We start from the raw sequence: 21,547 nt of genomic DNA on the forward strand, positions 1-21,547 counted from the left end.
AGGTTTTTGTTGAAATGCCTTGGTAATTTAAAAACACATGCTAGTACAGCAGTTGTATAGCCACAGAGGATATTCTATCAAATTTGAACAATAGAAAATATTTCAGAATAAGTCAAGAATGAATACTTTGTTCTCCAGTTTATTTATGTATATAAAGGCATTCTCAATAAATGTTATAGAATTTACAAACATCATTAATATATTGTTGTTTTATTATTGTCACCGCCTGTTCAAAAAACTGACGTCCATTCTGGTCCAGATACTGCTGACAACACGAAGCAAGAGAATCACACACATCACAAAACAATTCCCTTGGTATTTGCGTGCATTCACACTCAATTGCTGCTCTCAACATTGAGTTATCAGCTGATAAAGTGTATATACATTTTTTAGGACACCCTGTATATATATTTATTTATATATATATATATATATATATATATATATATATATATATATATATATATATAAATATATATATACATATATACTGAGTGAGACTGAGATCCAGGTAATAAAAGGCAGATATACTGTACTTGGATCAAATAGCAGGGTAAAGTAAATGCATGAGGGATCCAAATGTATGATGATTCTTTTTCTCCATAGGATATACTCAAGCATAAATACGTATGCAGCCAATATTATGGTTGAACATCACCTTGCCATCTTTTTCAGTGCTGCACTTGTTTCTGAGAAGGTCTAACATGCCTGCTCTGATCTCTGGGGTGAAGGACTTGTAGAAGTCATCTTTCGCTGTGAAGAAATTCAGCAGACGTTGTCCAGTATGGCTGCTTGGATTGAAGCACTCAGAGATGTCGAAAGTGTTGGGAATGACATGCTCCTCATATTTCAGACCCTGGCTCTTCACGCAGGCAATGACCTCTGCTGATGAGCGGCACTCTGTGATGAAACCAACGCAGAGCTCCTTTGTGTAAGTCTTCCACAGGATGTCCAAGCCACTGTTATCTTGATTTAATGAGATGGGGAAACTTGGTTATAATAATACTATTAATAATTTTGTTAGAGTCAAGAGAGTAAATTCAGTTCTTCCAGACAAATCAGAAATACAGTGGGAAAGTATTCAGACGCCCTTGAATGTTTCACTCTTTATTAATTTGCAGCCATTGCTAAACTCATTTAAGTTGATTTTTCCTAATTAATGTACACACAGCACCCCATTTTGACAGAAAAACACAGAACTGTAGAATGTTATGCAAATTTATGAAAAAAAAAATCTGAAATATCACATGGCCATAAGTATTCAAACCCTCTGCTGTGACACCTGTATATTTAACTCAGATACTGTCCATTTCTTCTGATCATCCTTGAGATGGTTTTACACCTTTATTGGAGTCCAGCTGTGTTTGATTAAACTGATTGGACTTGATTAGAAAAGGCCCACACCTCACTATTTAGGACCTTATAGCTCACACGTGCATGTCAACTCAAATGAGAATCACAAGGTCGAAGGAACTTCCCGAAGAGCTCAGAGACATAATTGTGGCATGGTACGTATCAGGCCAAGGTGACAAAAGGATTTCTGCTCAACATAAGGTTCCTAAGAGCACAGCAGCTTCCATTATCCTTAAATGGAAGACATTTGGGACGACCACGACTCTCTCTATAGCTGGCTGTCTGGCCAAACTGAGCAATCAGGTAGATAGCCTTGGTAAAAGAGGTAAAGAAAATCTGTCAAAATGAGGTGCTGTGTGTACATTAAAGAGAAAAAAAATAACTTAAATGATTTTAGCAAATGGCTGCAAATTAACAAAGTATTGGTAAACACTAGTACATTTAAGGGGGTCTGAATACTTTCCGTAGATCTAAATCAGTACTTACGGTTAGTAAGTAGGAGTAGGAAAGTAGGAGGAGGATGAACACCAAGCAGTATGGAAAACTGGTCCTACTTACATGCTTTAATGATGATCAAAAGCACTCCATTGTTCTTCAGAAGGCTGTGGTAGAACTTGATGGTGTCTGCCAGGTTATCCACAAAGTAAACCATCTGTTAAGGAGAGTTGGGGGAAACTTTAGTCTGACCTTTTGGATTAAAGCTTGTATACATGCAAGCCTACAGTCTGAAGTGTATTTTAGATAGTCTAGTAATATACTATATTTATAGCACTAATTGTTAAACACTATTTGGCAGAAACTGTTCTGCAGATTTGCTTCCCAATGACTGGACTGAGTGGGGAGCTAAATACATATCACTGCTAAAACAAAGTGAGACACTGACATTTTACAGTTTACTCTTGAGCTGCCTCCCTTCCAGGGGTTCACACATAGAGAAAACATGCAAAACTCAGAGGCCAGAGAGTGAACCCAAAATCTTCTTGTCATTAAATCATTTTCAAATGGAATGACCAAAATGCAAAGTCGTATTACATGAATCATGTGTATGAAGTCAAATCTCTTCATGTCTCCTTTTGCTTTGACCTCCCGCTCATAGTCCCCGCATTTCATGATATGCCAAGCAAATGGGATCTTCTGAAGGTTGGTGGTCTTTGCTACCAAAGCTATGAATTGGACAGAAAAAGCAGACAATAACATTGAAACACACTGTATGTATACATTATACTAGTATACTACCATTTATAATAATAATAATGTTTCACATATGGTTCAGAAGGAAGAAGGTTAAGGCACAAGAGAGAAAATCAATCAATCGATGAGAAAACAGAAGTTGTGGTTCTGAATGGTTGATACCTTTGAAGTTGTCCGTGAGCTGAGAGCTGCCCTCCACAATGTCAACAGTGACTGGAACAGCAGGGAATGTAGACTGCAGAACAGTGAGTATCTGGACATCCACCTCCCCTGAAATAAACCAGGAGGTGTTTAGACTTTAAATACCACTGCCTTAGTGTAATGTTGCCTTCATGTGAAAACCCCCCAAAATGTATTTAATAATTCTAATATAATAATACATTTTATTTGAGATTTTATTTGATTGGATTATTGCAAAAAATATCAAAAACATTCAAAACTAATTTCAGGTTGACTTCTCAAATAGATTTTCAAGTGTGTGTGAGAGAGAGAGGCACTGTGTGTCTGCATCATAGTCTTATCATTTTGGGCATGAACAATAATAATCATTCGTTGATCATGATTTACCTTTAGTGTGGTACACTGCCGCACTAAACTGCAGGAGCTTTGACCAAAGTGTCCCATCAATGCCTGGTCAGATACTGTCTCTTATTGAGATTTATCATTATTGGACCTTTAATCATGAATGGTACAAAAGTAGTCCTTTTCGTTAACGTAGGCCTATTTTACTTCAGTATTTGAAAAGACTGATATTCTTAATCTAAACTTCTATGTCAAAATCCCATACCTATATTAGATTTAGATTTTTATATAAAACCCCTATTGTTTCCTCTCACCGAATTACAGACCACATCACCTTCTGTGAGGAGACCATTGTCCCATTCATTAACGTATGCTACTTCCTGAACAACCAACCGTTACCATGGAGATCAAATGCCTCTCGAACTCCGGACAGTCCAAAAAGAGTTAAAGAGGACAAAAACAATTATGAGGGAGAAGACGGCTTTGTACTGTTCTGTCCCAAAATGGGACATGGAGTCCCATTTTGACACCCATTTTGGGAGACCCAAAAGCAAATCCTTCTGGAATTCACACCTCGATGGTATAAACTGGCACAAGGCATGGTTGTGCCAATTCACCTTTGTATTTCGAACCAAAATCAGAGAAGTTCATTTTCAAATCCTGCATAACATTTACCCATGTAATACAATAGTTTAAAATTTGTTGACATTAATGCTAAATGCACTTTTTTTGGAACTGAGCCACAGCTTTACATCAGTTTTATCGCTTCCCCTTTCCTTCTGTGTTTTGGAGAGACATTTGTTCAGAATAGAACTGGTGGTGATATAGCAAGGACATCATCACTGAATTAAGATTTAGCAACTAATCTTTAAGTCACATGACAAATCTAATTCTTGCATTTGGTAAATTTCATATTTATGAAGCAAAGGTCTCTAAATCTTTCCCTAACATTAACATTTTCATGGTTGAATTCAATTTACACATGCATACTTTAACCCTTATGACAAACAAAAAAGAGAAAGCTCATTGCTATGGAGTTTGCATGTTCTCCCCGTGTCTGCGATGGTTCTCTCCGGGTTCTCCGGCATCCTCCCACAGTCCAAAGACATGCAGGTGTTTGGTTAGTTGATGACTCTACATTGCCCGTAGGTGTGAATGTGAGTGTGAATGGTTGTCTGTCTCTGTTTGTCTCTATGTGCCCTGTGATAGACTGGCGTCCTGTCGAGGGTGTACCCCGCCTCACACCTGATGTCTGCTGGGATCGCTCCAGCCGCCCGCGACTCCGATAGGGAGGTTGAAGATGAATGGATGGAAGATGGATGGACATTGCTATATTTTGACGAATTATTTTCAGAAGCACCTGTTTAGGATATTATGACTATTATTATTATTATTATTTATTTGTTTTAATACATATTATTTATTTCTGTTTATATTTTATTTACCTAACACACATCATGTGTGACTATAGGGCATTTACGTTGATTCGCCTAGTTCATGATTACTACCTTGATTCATAGAAAAATAAAGTAACATTAAGACAAAAAGAATTTTGAAAAGAAAGAAAGAAAACATTTAAATGTTGGGCAATATGAAAAGAATGCTTTCTTTTCGTGAAGAGACAAACATCTCATCTACACCTGTTGAATCTCTGGCGTCCAACTGTCCGTCTGTCCATCCCATTCTTGAGAATGCGATGTCTCAGGAAATGTCATCAAATGGCATTATATATATATTATATACACTTTTTTTCCATCAGTGGAGGGAGTCTGTAACCCCCCCTGTCCAACTGAGCTTTCTTTATCATGTCCATTATTGAACATGATAAACTCATGGAACAGTGTATTCCACCCCCGATCTTTAAGTAAAACGGCTTCTTTAAACACATAAACACAATAATGCAAATTACACTTGGCCTCTTGTTAGTAACTGGGCCCAAAATACTTCAGCAGACAGCAGCATGTTGTGCTGTTATCAGTTGCAGTATCGCACACACCTCCACCACTCCCGACACCGAGGACATCCAGGCTGGTTTTTCCTGCTCCATTTCTGCATAAACACAAAGTAGATGCAAACAAATGAAAAGTTGAAATAATAGAAATAAACAAATATATACATTTCTATTTTCCAATAGCACATAATGACTAAACTATGCAGTATGTATTTCATTATGAGGTTAATCAATACGTGTAATCTGTTTCTTGGAATGATACTGACTTTAAAAAGCATCTCCTCTTTTCACTAAATATCTAAATACATTTTTAAATAGTAGCATGTCACCCAACAAGTCTAATACCTTTAGTTTCCGATGTATCTATTATTTGTCTTAAATTACTTTCTAATAAATCACTGTGTATTTAAATACCACTCAGGTAAATAGTAATACAATTATAAGATGGAAATAAAAAAAACAGTGCCGCTTAACACTGCCAGCCTTTCTCCGTAGTCTACCTTTTGAATTCTTCTGGCAGGAGGTTGTGAACACACCAGAGACTGCACTCATGGTCTCCTGACCTTTCTAAGTAGGCCTGGAAGTTTTGGAGAGTCCTGCCTTTAAAACAAGACTGCTTTTCCTCTGCAGCCATGGATGATTCCTGCATGCATTAAACATAGGCTAGCAGCTGGAAATATAACAATGATGCATGTATGCAAAAACAACTATTTAAAAACTAACTTTGAGCCCAATTACACCCTTACCTTTTTCAGGTTTGTTGTTATTAAACGTCACGGTCCGTGTGAAAGGCACACAGGGATGGGAGGACAGATCTGTCTGAGCTGGCAACAGAGGTAGTCACTGAGCTGACGTCTGTACAATAAGTGTTTGAATATGTTGAGCATTAGAGTCAGGTAGTCTCCCAGTCTTGAGTTGCAGTTATTGTCCCCTCCCATAGCCTCACATGAACTTTTGTTGCCTAACTCTTGAAAGATGTATCTGAACATCATGTGCCAACACGTTCTCACTGTAGGAGATTAAGCCTACTTTTATTATGGCTAGAATATAGTAGTCGCTGAATTAATTATGAATTAACATGACTCTTTAAAATTTAGGATTTATTTTACCTCGAAGTAAGGGCACCACACCAAATTAAGACAGGATATTTATTAAACTTTGGTGAAGGTTTAATACCTGTTAGTTATTTAAAGTAATTGATGGTTTAAATTGTATCAGTCTTGTCTTGAACGCGTTAATTCGTACCACAGCCTTATCAGTGACCAACACTTTCTGCACAGAACGGAAGACTCTCACAACGACGTAAGGTTATAGACATTTATTTGACTACCTAACAAGGAGAATACAGGATAGTGCAACACTGAATAGACAAGTGAAAAAAGGTTAAATATGGATATAAAAAGCTTGAGACGAGAGTGATTCAGACCTACGGGCTTGTTTATAATATCACTGGCGGATAAAAAAAACTTGCTCTAATTAGCCGGCCAACAGTACTCGGATCAGAATTTAACTGTCACCAACGTTTAACCAAGAGTTGCATTAAAAGGCCAACCTTACTTTGCCGTTGATATTACAGTCGCCCTGGCGTCTTACAGTAACGATGCAGGTTCCGTGGGTCCGCGTCCCGGTGTTTGGCGGACCTCGGCTCGGTTTGAAGACTGGGTCAGCTGCGCGGTTGGATCGGCGGGTCTCGTCTGGTCCCGTCGTGGTCTGGATTTCGTACTTCAGGTAGCTTGACTCTAGAAGTGGTTTGTGGGTTGACAAAAAGTTTTGATCGGTTCTGTGGGGCTGGAGTCGCGAGTTCGATGCAATTTGCCGGCCGAACAAAAAGGCAAAGACAGCACGAGGGATTTTACTATACTTAAAAAGATAGAAACTTGTCGTAGAAAACTTAGAAAGTCACGCGATAAAAATAGATTAATAAACGAAAATACTTTAGTAAGAAACAAAATATAAAGTAACGTCTCTTGCTAACTTTGGGTTAACAAAGGAACGAACAACAGGAGGGGGTCAGAGGTGCGAAAAAGGTAGAGATGCAGAAGAGGAGGTGCAGAGAGCGAGGGGTTGCAGAAGAGAGTTAAGGACACCTCTGCCTGTTCCTTTATCTCACAGTTGAACGAAGAGGTGGGGTCTTGGGTTAACCCATCCCTTTGGCTCTGAGTGAATCAACTGCTTTTTACGCCGGAATTCTAATTCTAAGATTAAACTATCTTTGGTCGATTTTCCATTATCAAGCTTTCTGATATCAATTTAACCAATATCTTTAGGCAGACAGTTTTAACAGATACAGATACTACACATCATCACATTCTCCTAGATATAGTGACGGGCTTATTATTAAAACACAAAATATTTCAGGAATTAGACAGAGACTTTGCACTTCTGAAACCACATAAACATAATCACAACAAGATACAAATAATGCATATACTGTTACACTTGCAAAAATGTCTTTGAACAGCCAGTTTTCCAAACTTCCACACAAAGTTCTGTTGTTTTAGATTTTATTAATGAAAGTCCATCTGTCTCCCAACAAAGGACAGCTCCTCCGGTTCGAATTGCGGTCAAATTTGACGTTGATTTAGGTTAAAAGGGGTCCTTCATCCTGGAGTTCTGGTAATTTTATTACCCTAGGAGGGTTTGAGGTTGTAAAACACACCTTATCTCCTATCGAAACCAGTATAAAAATGTCTTTATCTACGTCTCCCTTACTGGGACACCAGACACAAAAAATTCCTTAAACAGCACTTCCTCATGAGGTCCTACATCACTCATGTATACATTAATTATATATTATGTGTGTCATTCTGAATCCGATTAATCATTAATCTTTTATGAAAATAAAAATGTCTATAGATACTGAGAACGGATGTGGACTTATGGTGGACTGACCTATTAAATGAAAGTCAAGAGAGTTGTTTGAATAAAGTATTGAAAATGCATGTGTAAACACATAAGGATCGACCTTACCTGACACTGCTAAAGCAACCTGTTAAACCACTTTGAATCAAATTACAGGCATGTAAAGGCCTGACTATAGTTAACTTACTGTAGTAGGCCTATGTAGACTTGTCACAGTCGATTACACAACCTTAAAAAAAGTGTAACATTTTAATAATGCTTGTGCCTCATAGGTGCGCCGTGCTAGTAAAAAAACAGCATGAAATCCTGATTACAGCTTTCAGCCTTGTTAAACTGAAAGCAAATACATGATTTGAATCTGCAAACTATACATCTCTAAGAGGCTACATGACACCTATGCTGCATAATCTTCTAAATGTGCTATACAAACAATAAGGAGCTGGATTCAAATCTGTCTGCTGGCTGGAGCCTTTTGTCAGACTACTCTGATGCCCTCCCCCAGCCGAAAACACATGCAGGTTAGGTGAAGTGGTGACTCTAACCAGAACTCTCTCTCTCTCTACCACGACCTTGCTAGATTGAGGTACAATGGTCAATCATCCACTTTTCTTTAGAAAGGGGAAAAAGAGAGATTTAAAGCTTGTTTTGTAGGTGGTGTAGTTATAAGCAACCTTTAAAAAAGACCACAAACAGCCTCAGCTGCAGCCACAGTTATCGCATATCACTGCAGATACGATCTGTCTCTACAGTGCCCATAGAAATTCAAGGTACCCTTTTGAAATAGCCTTTTTTTTTGTTTTACAGCCTAAAATCATAATACATAAAATAAATATATATTTTTCCAGCGTGATTTACACATTTTGCCTTACAACATTCAAGTGAAATGTTTTTTCTTGAAAAAATTTCTGAAAATGAATTCAAAATGAAACCCTAGAATAGCAGTGATGGAAAAGTGATAAGTCGTGAGATTAAATAGAGGCACCTTTTGCTTTAATTACAGCCATCAGTCTGTTTGGATATGTCTCTACCAGCTTTGTGCTGTGATTGGGAAATATTTCCCCACACTTCCTTGCAGAACTCTTCGAGTTCAGTCAAATTCTGCAGTGAGTGGCGATGGACTGCACTCTTCAAGTCCATCCACAGATGTTCTACAGGATTTAGGTCAGGGCTCTGACTTGGCCACTGTGTTGTTTTTATGGAGGTGTGTTCGGGTCGTTGTCATGCTGGAAGGTGAACCACCTGCCCATTTTTAAGGGTCTAACAGAGGGACAAGGGTTTTCCTTAAGAACTTGGGTGTATTTGGCAGCATCCATTTTCCCTTCAGTCCTGACCAACTGCCCAGTCCCTGCTGAAGAGAAACAAGCCCACAACATAATGCTGCCACCCCCGTGCTTCACTGTAGGTATGTGCTGCGTTTCAATATTGGTTCAACATGCCCTCGTTCACTTCCCCTCAGCATTTGCCCTCAGGGAATCCCCACTGCCATCTTGAGGGTCGTTCCAATAGTCTGAAAAACTGAAGTGAACTTGGTGAAATCAAGGGCTGAGTGATCGAGTGAACAACGATGGTCACTCCAGAGGTGGAAATCACCCGCAATGCAATGCAGTTATGCAATCAGTGGAAGAAAATACATCCATGGGTAGGTGGCAGTAATGGATGAAAAACCACTAAAGAACAATATGCACAAATAAGGCAACCTTTAACTACCATTAAAATAACTTCACTATCTGATATGCTTTTTAGTTTCAGTTTCTTAAAAATAATATCTTATTATAAGTCAGTATTCTAACATGTGTGGGTTGTTCGTCTATTACACAGTTACTGATGCTGTCCTCAAGATGGTGCCAATACTTCATGTATCACTGACAATTATTTTGGCCAGAGATAAGACAAACAGTGAGGCCAGGAGCTACAACTGTGCCTGTGTTTATCCAACCAATTTATTGCCGTATGTACATACCATTGACACAGGTTGTAGAGCAGACATGTAGAATTACATTTACATTGTGCAGAGTTATCACAGCTACTGTTAACCCATACTGTACTACCCATACTGTGTTTGTATGTATTCAAGCAATGTGTGTGTTATTTAACAATTAAATAACAAAAGATATTTAATAATATCTAAATGGGACTAGATTAAATATTTGTAAAAATGTTTTTTTTTGTATGTTCATTCTACAACAGCTGTACCAAACAGAAAGGCCAGCACAAACAGATCCTGGTTTTTGTCTATTCATGTTGTCTCATTTATATAAATATAAACCACAACCACTTATATGTATTTAACATTCAAAAGCAAAGACACAAAAATCCAGATGTTCACACGGGAGCCTCCATCCTATCTAAATATAACAGCTCGAACTTAATGGAAAATGAAACGTTCAGTTTTTCATCTTTTTTTAATACTTCAGTAAATTCAGTTATATCATCCAATGGGAGCCATAGCGTACTGGGACTGGTTGCAAAGCCTGCCAGCTGTAGCCCATTAAAAATGCTATCATGGCAGAATCGGAGAATGATGTCTGAAGCTCATTAAAATCCTGATCTTTCTATTTTGTAGGGAACTTTGAAACAATGAAACGTGTTGAGGAAAAAAAAAATTAGACATAGAATTAACAAATAACACTAGTTTCAATACAAAATAAGCATTCTTAGGGCATGATCACACTGTCCTTTTGTCCTTTAGAAAACAGAACTGATCATGTAAAACAACGCATTTCCCATAGGCTAAAAGCTTGTTAATCACATACATTTTAATTATACACAATTTAAAATAATCACTTAAAACTAGTTCAATACATTTGTTATCATTGTACTGCAATTTTCACATTCACTATATTAAGTGCTTGTTTTTAAGTTAGCTGATCAATGACTATCACTCCAAGGTTGTTGTTAAAGATAACTTTGCCGTTGGACTCCACACTGCAGTCTGGGTGCCGAAGTAACTTCAAGACACCAGCTTTCAGCTCAGGAGAGGCTGTCTTACTGAAGTCATGCACCTCAGTGAGAAAATCCAGCAGCAGCTCTCCCTTCTCATCCCCCTCAGTGAAACACTCGGTGATATCCATTTGAGATGGCAGCTCGTAGCTCTGGTAGCTCATCTCCTTGGAGTCGAGGAAGTTTTTGATGTCTCCAGTGGTCACACACTGACTTAGTTCCGTGTTACACAATTGGTTTCTGTAGGCCTGCCACAGCTTTCCCCAACCACTCTCACCTGAAATAGACATGATAACATAACTCAGGGCTCTATCTTTCACCTGGCACAAAGCTGTCACGGTTCGCTTCGTACCGATGCAGGTGCCATTTTCAGTCCCAGCGCCCATGTTGTATAGGTAACGAATGTACTTGCGCCCATCTGTGTGCCCATGGGTGTTTATGTCTTAAAATGAGGCGTGGTCAGGTGCATTCTTGGCACATTGTTATTTTGACACAGCAAAAAGCGATTGTGCCATTGACCAACAAAAAACTGCTCCAAAGTAAAAGGCCCTGTATTTTACACATACAGGGCTCATTAGTCATAGTAAGATTAGTGATTCACAGACTGCTTTTATATCTGCTCCGTATTTATATGGATTGGTCATTAAAAGTAACATTCTGATTAATAGGGCATGGGTGAAAAACGTACGTCAATGAGGAAAACATTAATCACATTCTCTAGAATGTGAACAGATCAGAGATCAGAGCTGCTGCTCCACTGTGCGCATTTATGCATGAGAAACAGTAACTTCAATGATTATTTCAGAAGCTAAACATTTAGTTCTCTTTCCTCTCTCAAGTCTCTCAAGTGCAGTTTTTAGTTTTGCAGTGACCATTGCTCCACGTTATGCACAGGCTAACCACGGCTCTGTAGCATCATTAAAGCTGAAGACGGTAGCTTTGCTCTGATTGGTTGTCAGTCAGGCGCAGTGGAATCACAACAAATGAATGAGTGAATCCATTAGTTTAAAATTATGGTGAAATCTTTTGAGTCCAGGCTGTCTATGCATAAATGTTTTCTATATGCTGTGTTGCTTCTGTTCTTGGCCAATTCACCCTTTAAAAACAGCGATTTTATCTCTAATGGGACACACCTGGTTAAATAAATTCTAAATTAAAATAATAATGAATTAAAAAAATGGCTATGGCAACTACAACCCTTGGATACATTATGCACTAGATTTTAAATCCTGTTCAGCCAATTATACAATGCCAATTGCACACCTATTCTTTAGTTTAGCATGCTAAGATTTGCTAATTAGCACTGAACAAATAAATGCAGCTGTACTACTAAGAAGTGTCATATTTTAGCAAGTATTTGGTCATAAACTTAAGTATTCTATTTGAATCTCATGGTGGCACTAGAGGAAAAGTCAAGGGATCACCTCGGTCATCAACATTATCATCTGATGTACAATCCAAATCGGTCTTTAGATGCAGATATATTATCCTAGTTAAGTAAACAATGTGTCCTGTTGAATGCACCAGAGCCATGGGGATCACCAAAGTCAGTAGGATTCATAGTTTGTAAATCATGGATGTCTGTTTTAAATTTCATGGAACTCCATACAGTAACTGTATTTGTGAAACGGTGTTTCAGCCTGGAACAAAGCAGAGGACCAACTGACTGAAAAACCAACATTGATATGATAACAAAATGATGTGGCTAATGTGTTGTTTGTGCTTGCACTATTTTATTCTTTATTCACAACAATACATGTGGAACTTAACTTAGTGAGAACATAATAACAAAAATAATAATACAAAACAGCAGTGTAAGTGCTTTCCCCACCAACACCATGATAAACCTCTACAATACTAGAATTTAATTTGTCTTCATTAACTCTGATAACCACAGTAAATACATCATTACATAGATGCATTGTTAAACTATGGACTGTATGTGTAAGTCATAGGTACAATGACTGTATTCAGCATAACTAACTCCAGCAATCAGATTGATAAAAAAGATCAAGTTGTCTTGATAATTTCAGATGAAATGCATCCACCTACCAGACACAAGCATGATAAGAAGCTTCCCATTCTTGTTGAGGAGACTCTGGAAGAAGCTGATGGTAGCTCCAGGATTCTTCACATAGTACAGCATCTGTCGATTTCACCACAGATAATGAGCTGCTAACTGGATTCATAGAGCTCCTAATTATAACGCCATGCAAGACAGATGTCGTAATGGGATTAATTACCGTGGAGCACTGCCAAATTAATATGACCTAGATGTGTCAAAAATACAGTCGGTTGGCCAGAAGCACTACGTCGGCAACACACTACCTGTATCATGTGAATGAAGTCGGCCTTCTTAGTCATCTTGTTCACTCTCCGGTGCTCCTCAAACTCAGTGGAAGTCATCGTGTTCCAGGTAAATTTGACATAATCTAAACCTGGTTTCTGTGACACCAAAGCTGCATCAGCAGACACAAACAGGGTTGTGGAAAATATTTGATACAGTACACAGTGTTACAAGCTGTATTGTTACATTTTATTCAGTGTGAATGATAAATATTTAAATTATATACCAGATAAATTACAACATAACTTAATTTAAGTCAGGAAACATGCCACATTCTTACTTAGAATTCCCTGTATAATACAGTAATGTTAACACTGAAACATGACACTTAAGTGTCTACACAGACAATTTTTATTTTAGGCCATAACATTTGCTCGTCACATTGTTGGATATTATTTATTTGTAATTAATATGGATTCATTTAGAATTTGCATCTCAGTTGTGAGTCAGCCTCAGCAGATCTCTCACATCAGAGTCTACCAACATATTCAATCCAGTATCAACCATAATGCAAGAAGGAGCATACATTTCCCCTCGGCCTGGCTAAAGGAGGCAAGTATGAGAAAATCTTGATAACACAAAAGATTCCCACATCCTTTACAACATGCTCTTGAAAACCCTAATTCAGACACTAAGCTTAGTGAACCCCTTTCCAGAAATTCAAACTGCGGGGCGGCTGGTGGCTTAGTGGTTAGAGCTGAATGTCCTCGAGGCAGAGGCTGCGGGTTAGACTCCGACCTGCGGCCCTTTGCTGCATGTCTCCCCCTTTCTCTCTCACCCCATTTCTTGTCATATAATAAAGGCTTGGAAAAACTGCCAAAAATAAATCTAATAAAGAAAAAAATTCATACTGCATCAACAGAAATCCCTAATAATAATAGTAATAATAATAATAATAATAATAATGAGTCAGCGCAACAGACTTTTTCAATTATATGTGTATGTGTGATTAATTAGTAAATGGACTTGTACTTATATAGCGCCTTTCTAGTCTTCTGACTACTCAAGGCACTTTCACACTACTTGTCACATTCACCCATTCACACAGATGGTAGTGGACATCAACATACCATCTAATCTAATCTAACCATTCACACCAGATTTACACACCCATGCGCAGCACAGGGAGCAATTCGGGGTTTAGTGTCTTGCCCAAGGACACTTCGACATGCGGACCGCCGATCTCTTGAATGGAGGACGACCCACTCTACCACTGAGCCACAGCCGCCCAATTAGTGAAAGCAGTACTAGAAGTATATGAAACTGGATTCAGTTTTTACTCAGACACTTTAGAAAGGTGGATACTTGCTGAGGTATTGAATCTGGAGCATCCCCCTACTACTGTAATGCATAAATAACTGTCACTAATGTACTAATGTGAAAGCCAAGGGCAGCTTTAAAATGTATTCTCTTCATTAAAAATACAATGGTATGTAAGATTCACGGGTGTCTGTACCTCTGTACTTATAAAGCTGAGTGCTGCTGGGCTCCACCACCTCGTTATCCACCGTCACCCCAGGGTGTTTCAGATGGAGCTGGGACAACATCTCGAGGTCAATCTCACCTAAGGGCACCAGTATTTATTTTTATTATGAAAATCACCCATCTATAATAGGACTTGTCAGTTTTGCAGACAATTATACATTTGAATCTCAGAATAAACTTAACTCAAAGCTCAAACCCTGAGTCATCACTACAGCATTACTTTCAATATAATTTGGCCACAGGCAGGTGATTTTGTTCTTATTGAAGCTGACACAGCCATGTACAGGAGTAGATCCAGGCAAAGAAGCTAATCTCAGCAGACCCAGAATATTTCTGCTTAGTTTGAATAATACCTTGCAGGGAAGGTTTGTAGTCAAAATTAATGGATTTTACAGTCAATTACAGAATTTGCACCATCGCTCCATTATGATACTGACATTACAGCTCAGGTAAATTACAAGCATTGGCTTTGACAAAGTGAAGGGTAATAGCACTCATGGGCTATTGTAGGTTTGCTCAGGAATAAATTAAAAGAGAAATATGCTGCTTTTATATATGGATGTCCAGTCAGTGTTGATGGTAAATGTAGTATACAGGCTATTTGAGCTTGGATTTCTACTTCTGGTAGCCAGGGGGCATTAGAAAAACGTTCTTGTCCTCTTTTCCTTTAATGCAAACTAACAAAGTTTCAGGGAAAATGTCATCACAAAATCCCCAAAAAGAGGGAAAGAGGCAGAGGCCAAATTCCCCGCCCCTCCAGTGGGACCCTCCAGAAGCCCACTGCACCATCCTTAACTGCCAGTAGGTCTTGCCAGGACACCGATTGGCCAACTCACCATGGCTCTGAACACGCATAACTTGGAGCCTGACATGATGGATTTTCATGTGACTTGAACCTGCGATTCTCACGTAATTTTGTGATAATTCAGCTGCTGTGCAAGACAAAGTTCAGATCACACAGTACATACAAAAGCAGGCTACACTTTGCTTGGTGTCAAAAACTTGCACACAATGCATCCTGGTACATGTAGGCATTGCTAGCAGGGCTCCACAAACAGGAGAACTCAGCTTTGTCAGTCAAAATGACACAAATGGAGTTTGGACAACTGATTTACTGCTTCAGTCAACTACATCTCAAGCCATCAACACTGATCGTAAATCCACATAAAAAGTGGTACATTTTCCCTTTAACCTTGAGCTCACTTTGTATGCATCTGTCCAGGTTTTAGATTAATCTTTAACGTGAGTCACTGACAAACTCTTGGCAATGATAGTATGGTTAAAGGTTTTTTACTGCTACAGCAATAAACGACAGCAGAGCTGAAGGAACACTAACAGCAGACTGATTCAACAACACCTCCTCGCCTTCGCTGTCTGCTGCAGAGGTCGCTCTTTACCGTGTCACATAGAACACAAGAGAAGTTCAGCAGTAAAAACGTCTTATACTATGTGTTCTTACCAGCTCCACTTCCAACTCCAATGACATTAAGATGAGACTTTCCACCTCCAATGCTGAGGGGAGAGCAGAAAAGCACCTTGAGTTTTCAGAACAGTCAAGTCTGGAAATTCACACCCTCCAACCTGCCAAATGTGGGTCATATTTCTGGGCTTGTAACTGTCAATTCTGCATAACACATTTGAGGTGTTCTGATGTAGCGTCTGAAGCAGCTGCAATATCAAGGCTTTCAGTGTTACTATTGCATATTCTGTCACTCAGCGCCTGATGTTTAACACTATTACACTTTTTTATTCACTTGTGAGTCATATCGCTCCAGATATGTTCCTCGTGTTTCTTACACAGTCACAGGGTTTAGTCCTTTGCAGCATGGAATTGGCCTCAAGCTTACATCAGCACAGAAAAAGTGCAAGAAGAAAAATTCCATAAACACTCACTCATTGTCATTCACATGCACACCTTGTTTTAGCAATCAAGCTATGTACATTTGTGCAGCCACTTAATTAGTTTTGTTGGCATAACAGTAAGACACAGCATGATCAAACCCATAAATAATATTCACATATTCTTTAGGGTTTTGAGTTTAGTCCTAACTGACTAACACTCCTGAATGATTTCAACACTAATGATCAAGCGCATGTTAGTTGATTTGCACAGGCTGCGTGCTTAATTGTTTGTGTGCAAGTCTTGAAGCTGTATTTTTTTCAATGCTACAAAACAACAATGCTATTTTCATCAATTTATTGCCTAACCCAAACCAAGTAGTTTTGTAGCCTAAATCTAACCAATCTGTGAAAATAATAAGTCATAAAAACCCAGGCGGGGTTTGATATATGGTCTCCTGGATGAAAGTCCAATGCTTAACCCACTTACCCACATTTAAATACCACAATACTACATTTTGTCGCTCTTTGAGGTGGTGGATTAGGGATCAGGTGGATTATTTTCACCCAGGTGTAAATAGACACTCTGTTAAATGATATAACAATGCATTTACATTTCTGTTTTTCAAAAAGGAGATATTTGCACATACAGTTATCTAAGATGCATTGGAAATGATCACTTAAGTCTTGACAAAAGAAGATCCTGCACACTGCTGTTGATCAGCATCCTAATTTATTGATCCCACTAGCATTTCAGTCCTTCTAGACCTTGACGAGAGTGTTTTAAACACTTGATGTTAAATACATAATGCTCCGCCCAGTGTGCGTTATATAAATGATGTAAATTCTGTTGTAAATAGACTGTAAAGACTGTCTACTGTATGTGCTGAGGTGTCTAACTTGCTCCTTTCTCTTTTTTCTTCTCAAATATGTCAAATTTGATGTGACTGATTGTACACATGTTGGTGTCGCTCATTGAGAGAAACAGGAGAATAATTGTGCCTGCAGAAAGGGCAAGGAATTATTTATTATTCTTTTTATTTATGGTATATCACTTTAAAAGCTATTAACTATAGGCCTTGTGGTAGTAATAAGGGAGACTTCTTGACTCTGACTGGTTGTCGGTTGGGTGCAGTGGATCTAGTAGATTCCATTTTTATGTCTCATTTTTAGTGATGGACCGATACATCTGCCAGCCGATATTATCAGCTGATATTTGCGTTTTTTTAGGTGTCCACAGACAGCTCCATGTTGCTGAAGACGCCTTTTTTAAGCTGAAGACGCCTTTTTTAAGTTCAATAAATGTTCCTTTTTTTAAATTGAGACTCGTAACATTTGTTATAATCATTGTGTAATTTTTATGATGTAAAATGAGGGAGCAAAAGTAGTATCAGCTCAAGAAAATCATCTAATCCGTATCGGTTATCGGCTAAGGCTGATGAAAAAAAAAAAACGGTATCGGCATTGGCCCTAAAATATCCATATTGGTCGATATTACTCATTTTGCTGTGAGAATATATTGGCAATTTCAGCAAATATGAGAAAAAAACATGTTTTTTGAAGAACGGTAGTTCTAGTTTTCATGAATTTAATGAAATTGTGTAACACAATATCTAGATATATAATTCCATCAAGATACGATTCCATTAAAAGATGTATTATATTGTCAATTGTGTGCATGCAGCTTCACTCATAAAAAGTTTGTGTTAATGTATGTGTGTGTGTGTGTGTGTCTGTGTGTGTGTTTGTGTGTGTGTGGCACATTACCTGGCCAGTATATCTGGCAGCATATTGTGGATGAAGGCCCGCATACACTGATGCTCAGAGGAGCGCTCCAGAAAAAGCTGGAAGGATTTCTGGTATCTGCTATCATCATTAACCAGACTCTTCAGTGATGATGCCATGGCAAATAATCTGGCAAAACAATATTTCCATCAACAGCTAAGAGGGTCATACGGGTAGCCTAATCTGTAAAACAAGAGTGTTCTTCTTTTCAGTTTCCCCCCTAAATACAGTTGCTGTTGCAGGTTTACACTTTGGGTGGTACTGTACCATCTGTAATGGGAGTTAGAGTTCTGCTGTCATAGGCTACATGTCATGATAAGTACTTATTCATTGTGGGTGGTAATATTAGATGTTTTGTTTTCAGTTCAGTTCAGTTCAGTTCAGTTTATTTTCAGACATTTCAGACAAAGACATTTCATGACAAACACAAAAAAATGTATAAGGTCTGAAAAAAGGGAATAGGCAGAAGCTAAGCTTATAACGCCTACCCTTTAAAATACATTCATTTGGTAGCTGCTACACACAGGTCAAAAAGAAAATGTCTGATACTGAATTTATTGCTGCTGTCAGCATACACAATCAACATATGTTTGAATAATGTTCCTCTTGAGAACAGTTTTAAATTAAATTAATGTTCTGCAGTCTTTTAAATCTATGGCCAAATCACTCCAAACATTCACTCCAACAACAGAAATACAATGACTTTTTGCATTTGTTCTAACAATGGGCTTTTTTAGCACGTCTTGCCCTCTCAGCAGATAGGTACTTTCCCTTTCCTCAAACAGGTTATGAATCAGAATGGGGAATTGATTCATCTTTATTTTAAATATAAATTGTGCCGTTCGAAAGTAAACCAAGTCCTTGAATTTCAAGGCTTTTTTTCGGATGAAAAGTGTATTTGTGTGTTCCCTTTATCCAGCTTTATTTATAAGTCGCATTGCCCTTTTTTGGATCAAACTGATTGGTTTGGTGTTCGTTTGGTATGTGTTTCCCCACACCTCCAGACCATAGGTCATGTAGGGGAGCACCAAGGAACAATACAATACATATGTTTGATCATTTAAATATTCTTTAACCTTACTAATGACCGCTAATGATTTGCAAACTTTTGCCTTTATTTAATTTATGTGATTTTTCCAACTTAGCTTATTTTGCAATATTATTCCTAAAAACTTAATTTCATTTACTTGTTCAATCTCTGTATCATTTATAATTACATTTGTTTCCACATTGATTGGACAATTTGCAAATATTATAAATTTAGTTTTCTTTAAGTTCAGAGTTAATTTATTTATTCGAACCAATGCGTCAATATTTTAAATTCATTTTCTACAGCTTCAAATAATGCCTTTAAATCTCTACCACAATAAAGTATGTTCGTATCATCTGCAAATAATATAAAGTGCATTGTTTTTGAAACCAAACATAAATCATTAATGTAAATTATGAACAACAAAGGACTCAACACTGACCCCTGGGGGAGTCCACAGGTCACTGACATGGTCTCTGAGTCGGTGCCATCAAAGTGGACATATTGGGATCTGTTGCTCAAATAACTTTGGATCCAGTAAAGGGCCACACCCTTGATCCCATATCTACTAATTTTTTTCAGCAAGAGATCATGGTTCACGGTGTCGAAAGCTTTGGTAAGATCCAGGAATAAACCAACAGGATATTGCTTATGTTCTATTGCATTTGTTATATTTTCAACTAGGTCCACCAAAGCTAAGGTTGTGGTTCGGTCAGGTCTAAAGCCATATTGCTGTTCACAGAGTATGTTATATTTTTCTAAGTAATTATACAATCGTATATGGAAAAGCTTCTCCAATATTTTAGAAAATTGGGATAGTATGGAAATAGGTCTATAATTTGTGAATGTGTGTATATCAGCAGACTTGTAAACCGGGATGACTTTTGCCATCTTCATCCTTTCTGGGAATACCCCTGTTTGCAGGGACAGGTTAAATAAAAAGGTGATTGGAATTATTACATAATCAATTATTTATTTTAATATTGACTTGTCCAATCCACCAGAGTCTGATGACTTTTTACTTTTTAACTTTTTCACAATGGAAACAATTTCATTTTCATCTGTGAGATGTAGAAATATACTGTTTCCCTGCTTTGGGAAGAGATCCTCCTCATTATGGTAGTTTGGTATTTATTTTTCTAAGTTAGAACCTATTTTACTAAAGTAGTTATTACATTCAGAAGCAATTTCGTTTGGCTGGGTGATCAAATGTCCATAATTTATTTCAAAGTGAGAAGGGAAGGTTTAAAGGTTTAAGGTTTAAAATAAGTAATTATAGTAGTAGTAAAATATGTTTATCTAGCCTTTTCCTTGAATGAATATTTACTTTCTGAAAACATAATGTAGCCACTGCAGATCCCACCCTTTTACAGTGATCACACACAGCCTGCTGCCCTCGGGGTGTTTGGACCTGTTGCTGAAAACTGAAGGCTGGACTCCCAATATGAAACCAACTTCAGTCTGGCGGATGGCTGTTCTTCGTGCTGGCTAAAGGATATCTGAACCTGAGCATGTATCCAGCTGCTGCACGCCATACGTGTGTTTACTGCCACGACACAGCCGCCTGCCTGTTTGGTTGTGTGCAGAAATGTTCCCGAGAGCGGCGGAATAAATCAAATAAAACAACAAGCAGCTCAACACAGGAGCGGCTCGGAGCTTGTAGCGTAAGCCTTCAGCGACGAGCAAGTTGTTCGCTCGGTAAATGTCACAGCGTATGTCTAAATCATATTCATTGTGCATGTGGTGTTTTTAAGATGAACACGTTGGATCAAAACGCGTCATTTTTCACTTACATGTAGTGCAGCAGCAGGGAGTCCGGAGAGATCTGTGGCGTGGAAGAAAACCCTCCCACCAGCCCGAGCTTCCCTTTAAGGAGGGAGGCAGAGAAAAAAAGAACCCAGTGATAAGAGCGTTCACGTAAGTCCATATGCCGACGAGTAATTCTCAAGACACACACAGTAGGCTAGTTGACAGACATGCTGCATATGCTCAAATGAAACGTTTGACTTGAAAAACATCTGCTGCGTATATTCCTTAAACAAACATGAAATAGCATTAGGGAGCAGGGGAATTAAGTCACTGTTCTAATGTCTGCGGTTAAATGACTGGACAATCAATTTAGGAGGAAAAGCAATTTACAGTGTTGGTTTGGTTTGATTTGGATTAATATCATATGAAAAAGGCTTTAATATGGACATTTGCATCAGAAAGACACGCCCTTTAGTATAAAATAATAATGACA

General features: G+C 38.2%; 2 protein-coding genes across 2 annotated transcripts; both read right to left on the reverse strand.

Moving 5' to 3' along the window:
- Positions 1–489: 489 nt before the first annotated feature.
- Positions 490–5,905, reverse strand: LOC310952820 (histamine N-methyltransferase-like). The gene is made up of 7 exons (XM_083921549.1): positions 5,764–5,905; positions 5,518–5,660; positions 5,063–5,115; positions 2,707–2,814; positions 2,386–2,516; positions 1,912–2,005; positions 490–966 (listed from the first exon to the last, which is right to left on the reverse strand). Exons 2-7 carry the CDS (start codon positions 5,649–5,651, stop codon positions 614–616), a joined length of 873 nt encoding a protein of 290 aa, XP_083777675.1. The 5' UTR covers positions 5,652–5,660; positions 5,764–5,905; the 3' UTR covers positions 490–613.
- Positions 5,906–9,888: 3,983 nt separating this feature from the next.
- On the reverse strand, positions 9,889–21,220 carry hnmt (histamine N-methyltransferase). The gene is made up of 7 exons (XM_083921281.1): positions 21,099–21,220; positions 18,258–18,404; positions 16,111–16,163; positions 14,623–14,730; positions 13,148–13,278; positions 12,872–12,965; positions 9,889–11,096 (listed from the first exon to the last, which is right to left on the reverse strand). The coding sequence occupies exons 2-7, from the start codon at positions 18,392–18,394 to the stop codon at positions 10,735–10,737; spliced, it is 885 nt and encodes a 294-aa protein (XP_083777407.1). The 5' UTR covers positions 18,395–18,404; positions 21,099–21,220; the 3' UTR covers positions 9,889–10,734.
- Positions 21,221–21,547: the final 327 nt, after the last annotated feature.

This window comes from Echiichthys vipera (assembly GCF_963691815.1).
Source record: "Echiichthys vipera genome assembly, chromosome: 10".
Lineage (NCBI taxonomy): Eukaryota > Metazoa > Chordata > Actinopteri > Perciformes > Trachinidae > Echiichthys > Echiichthys vipera.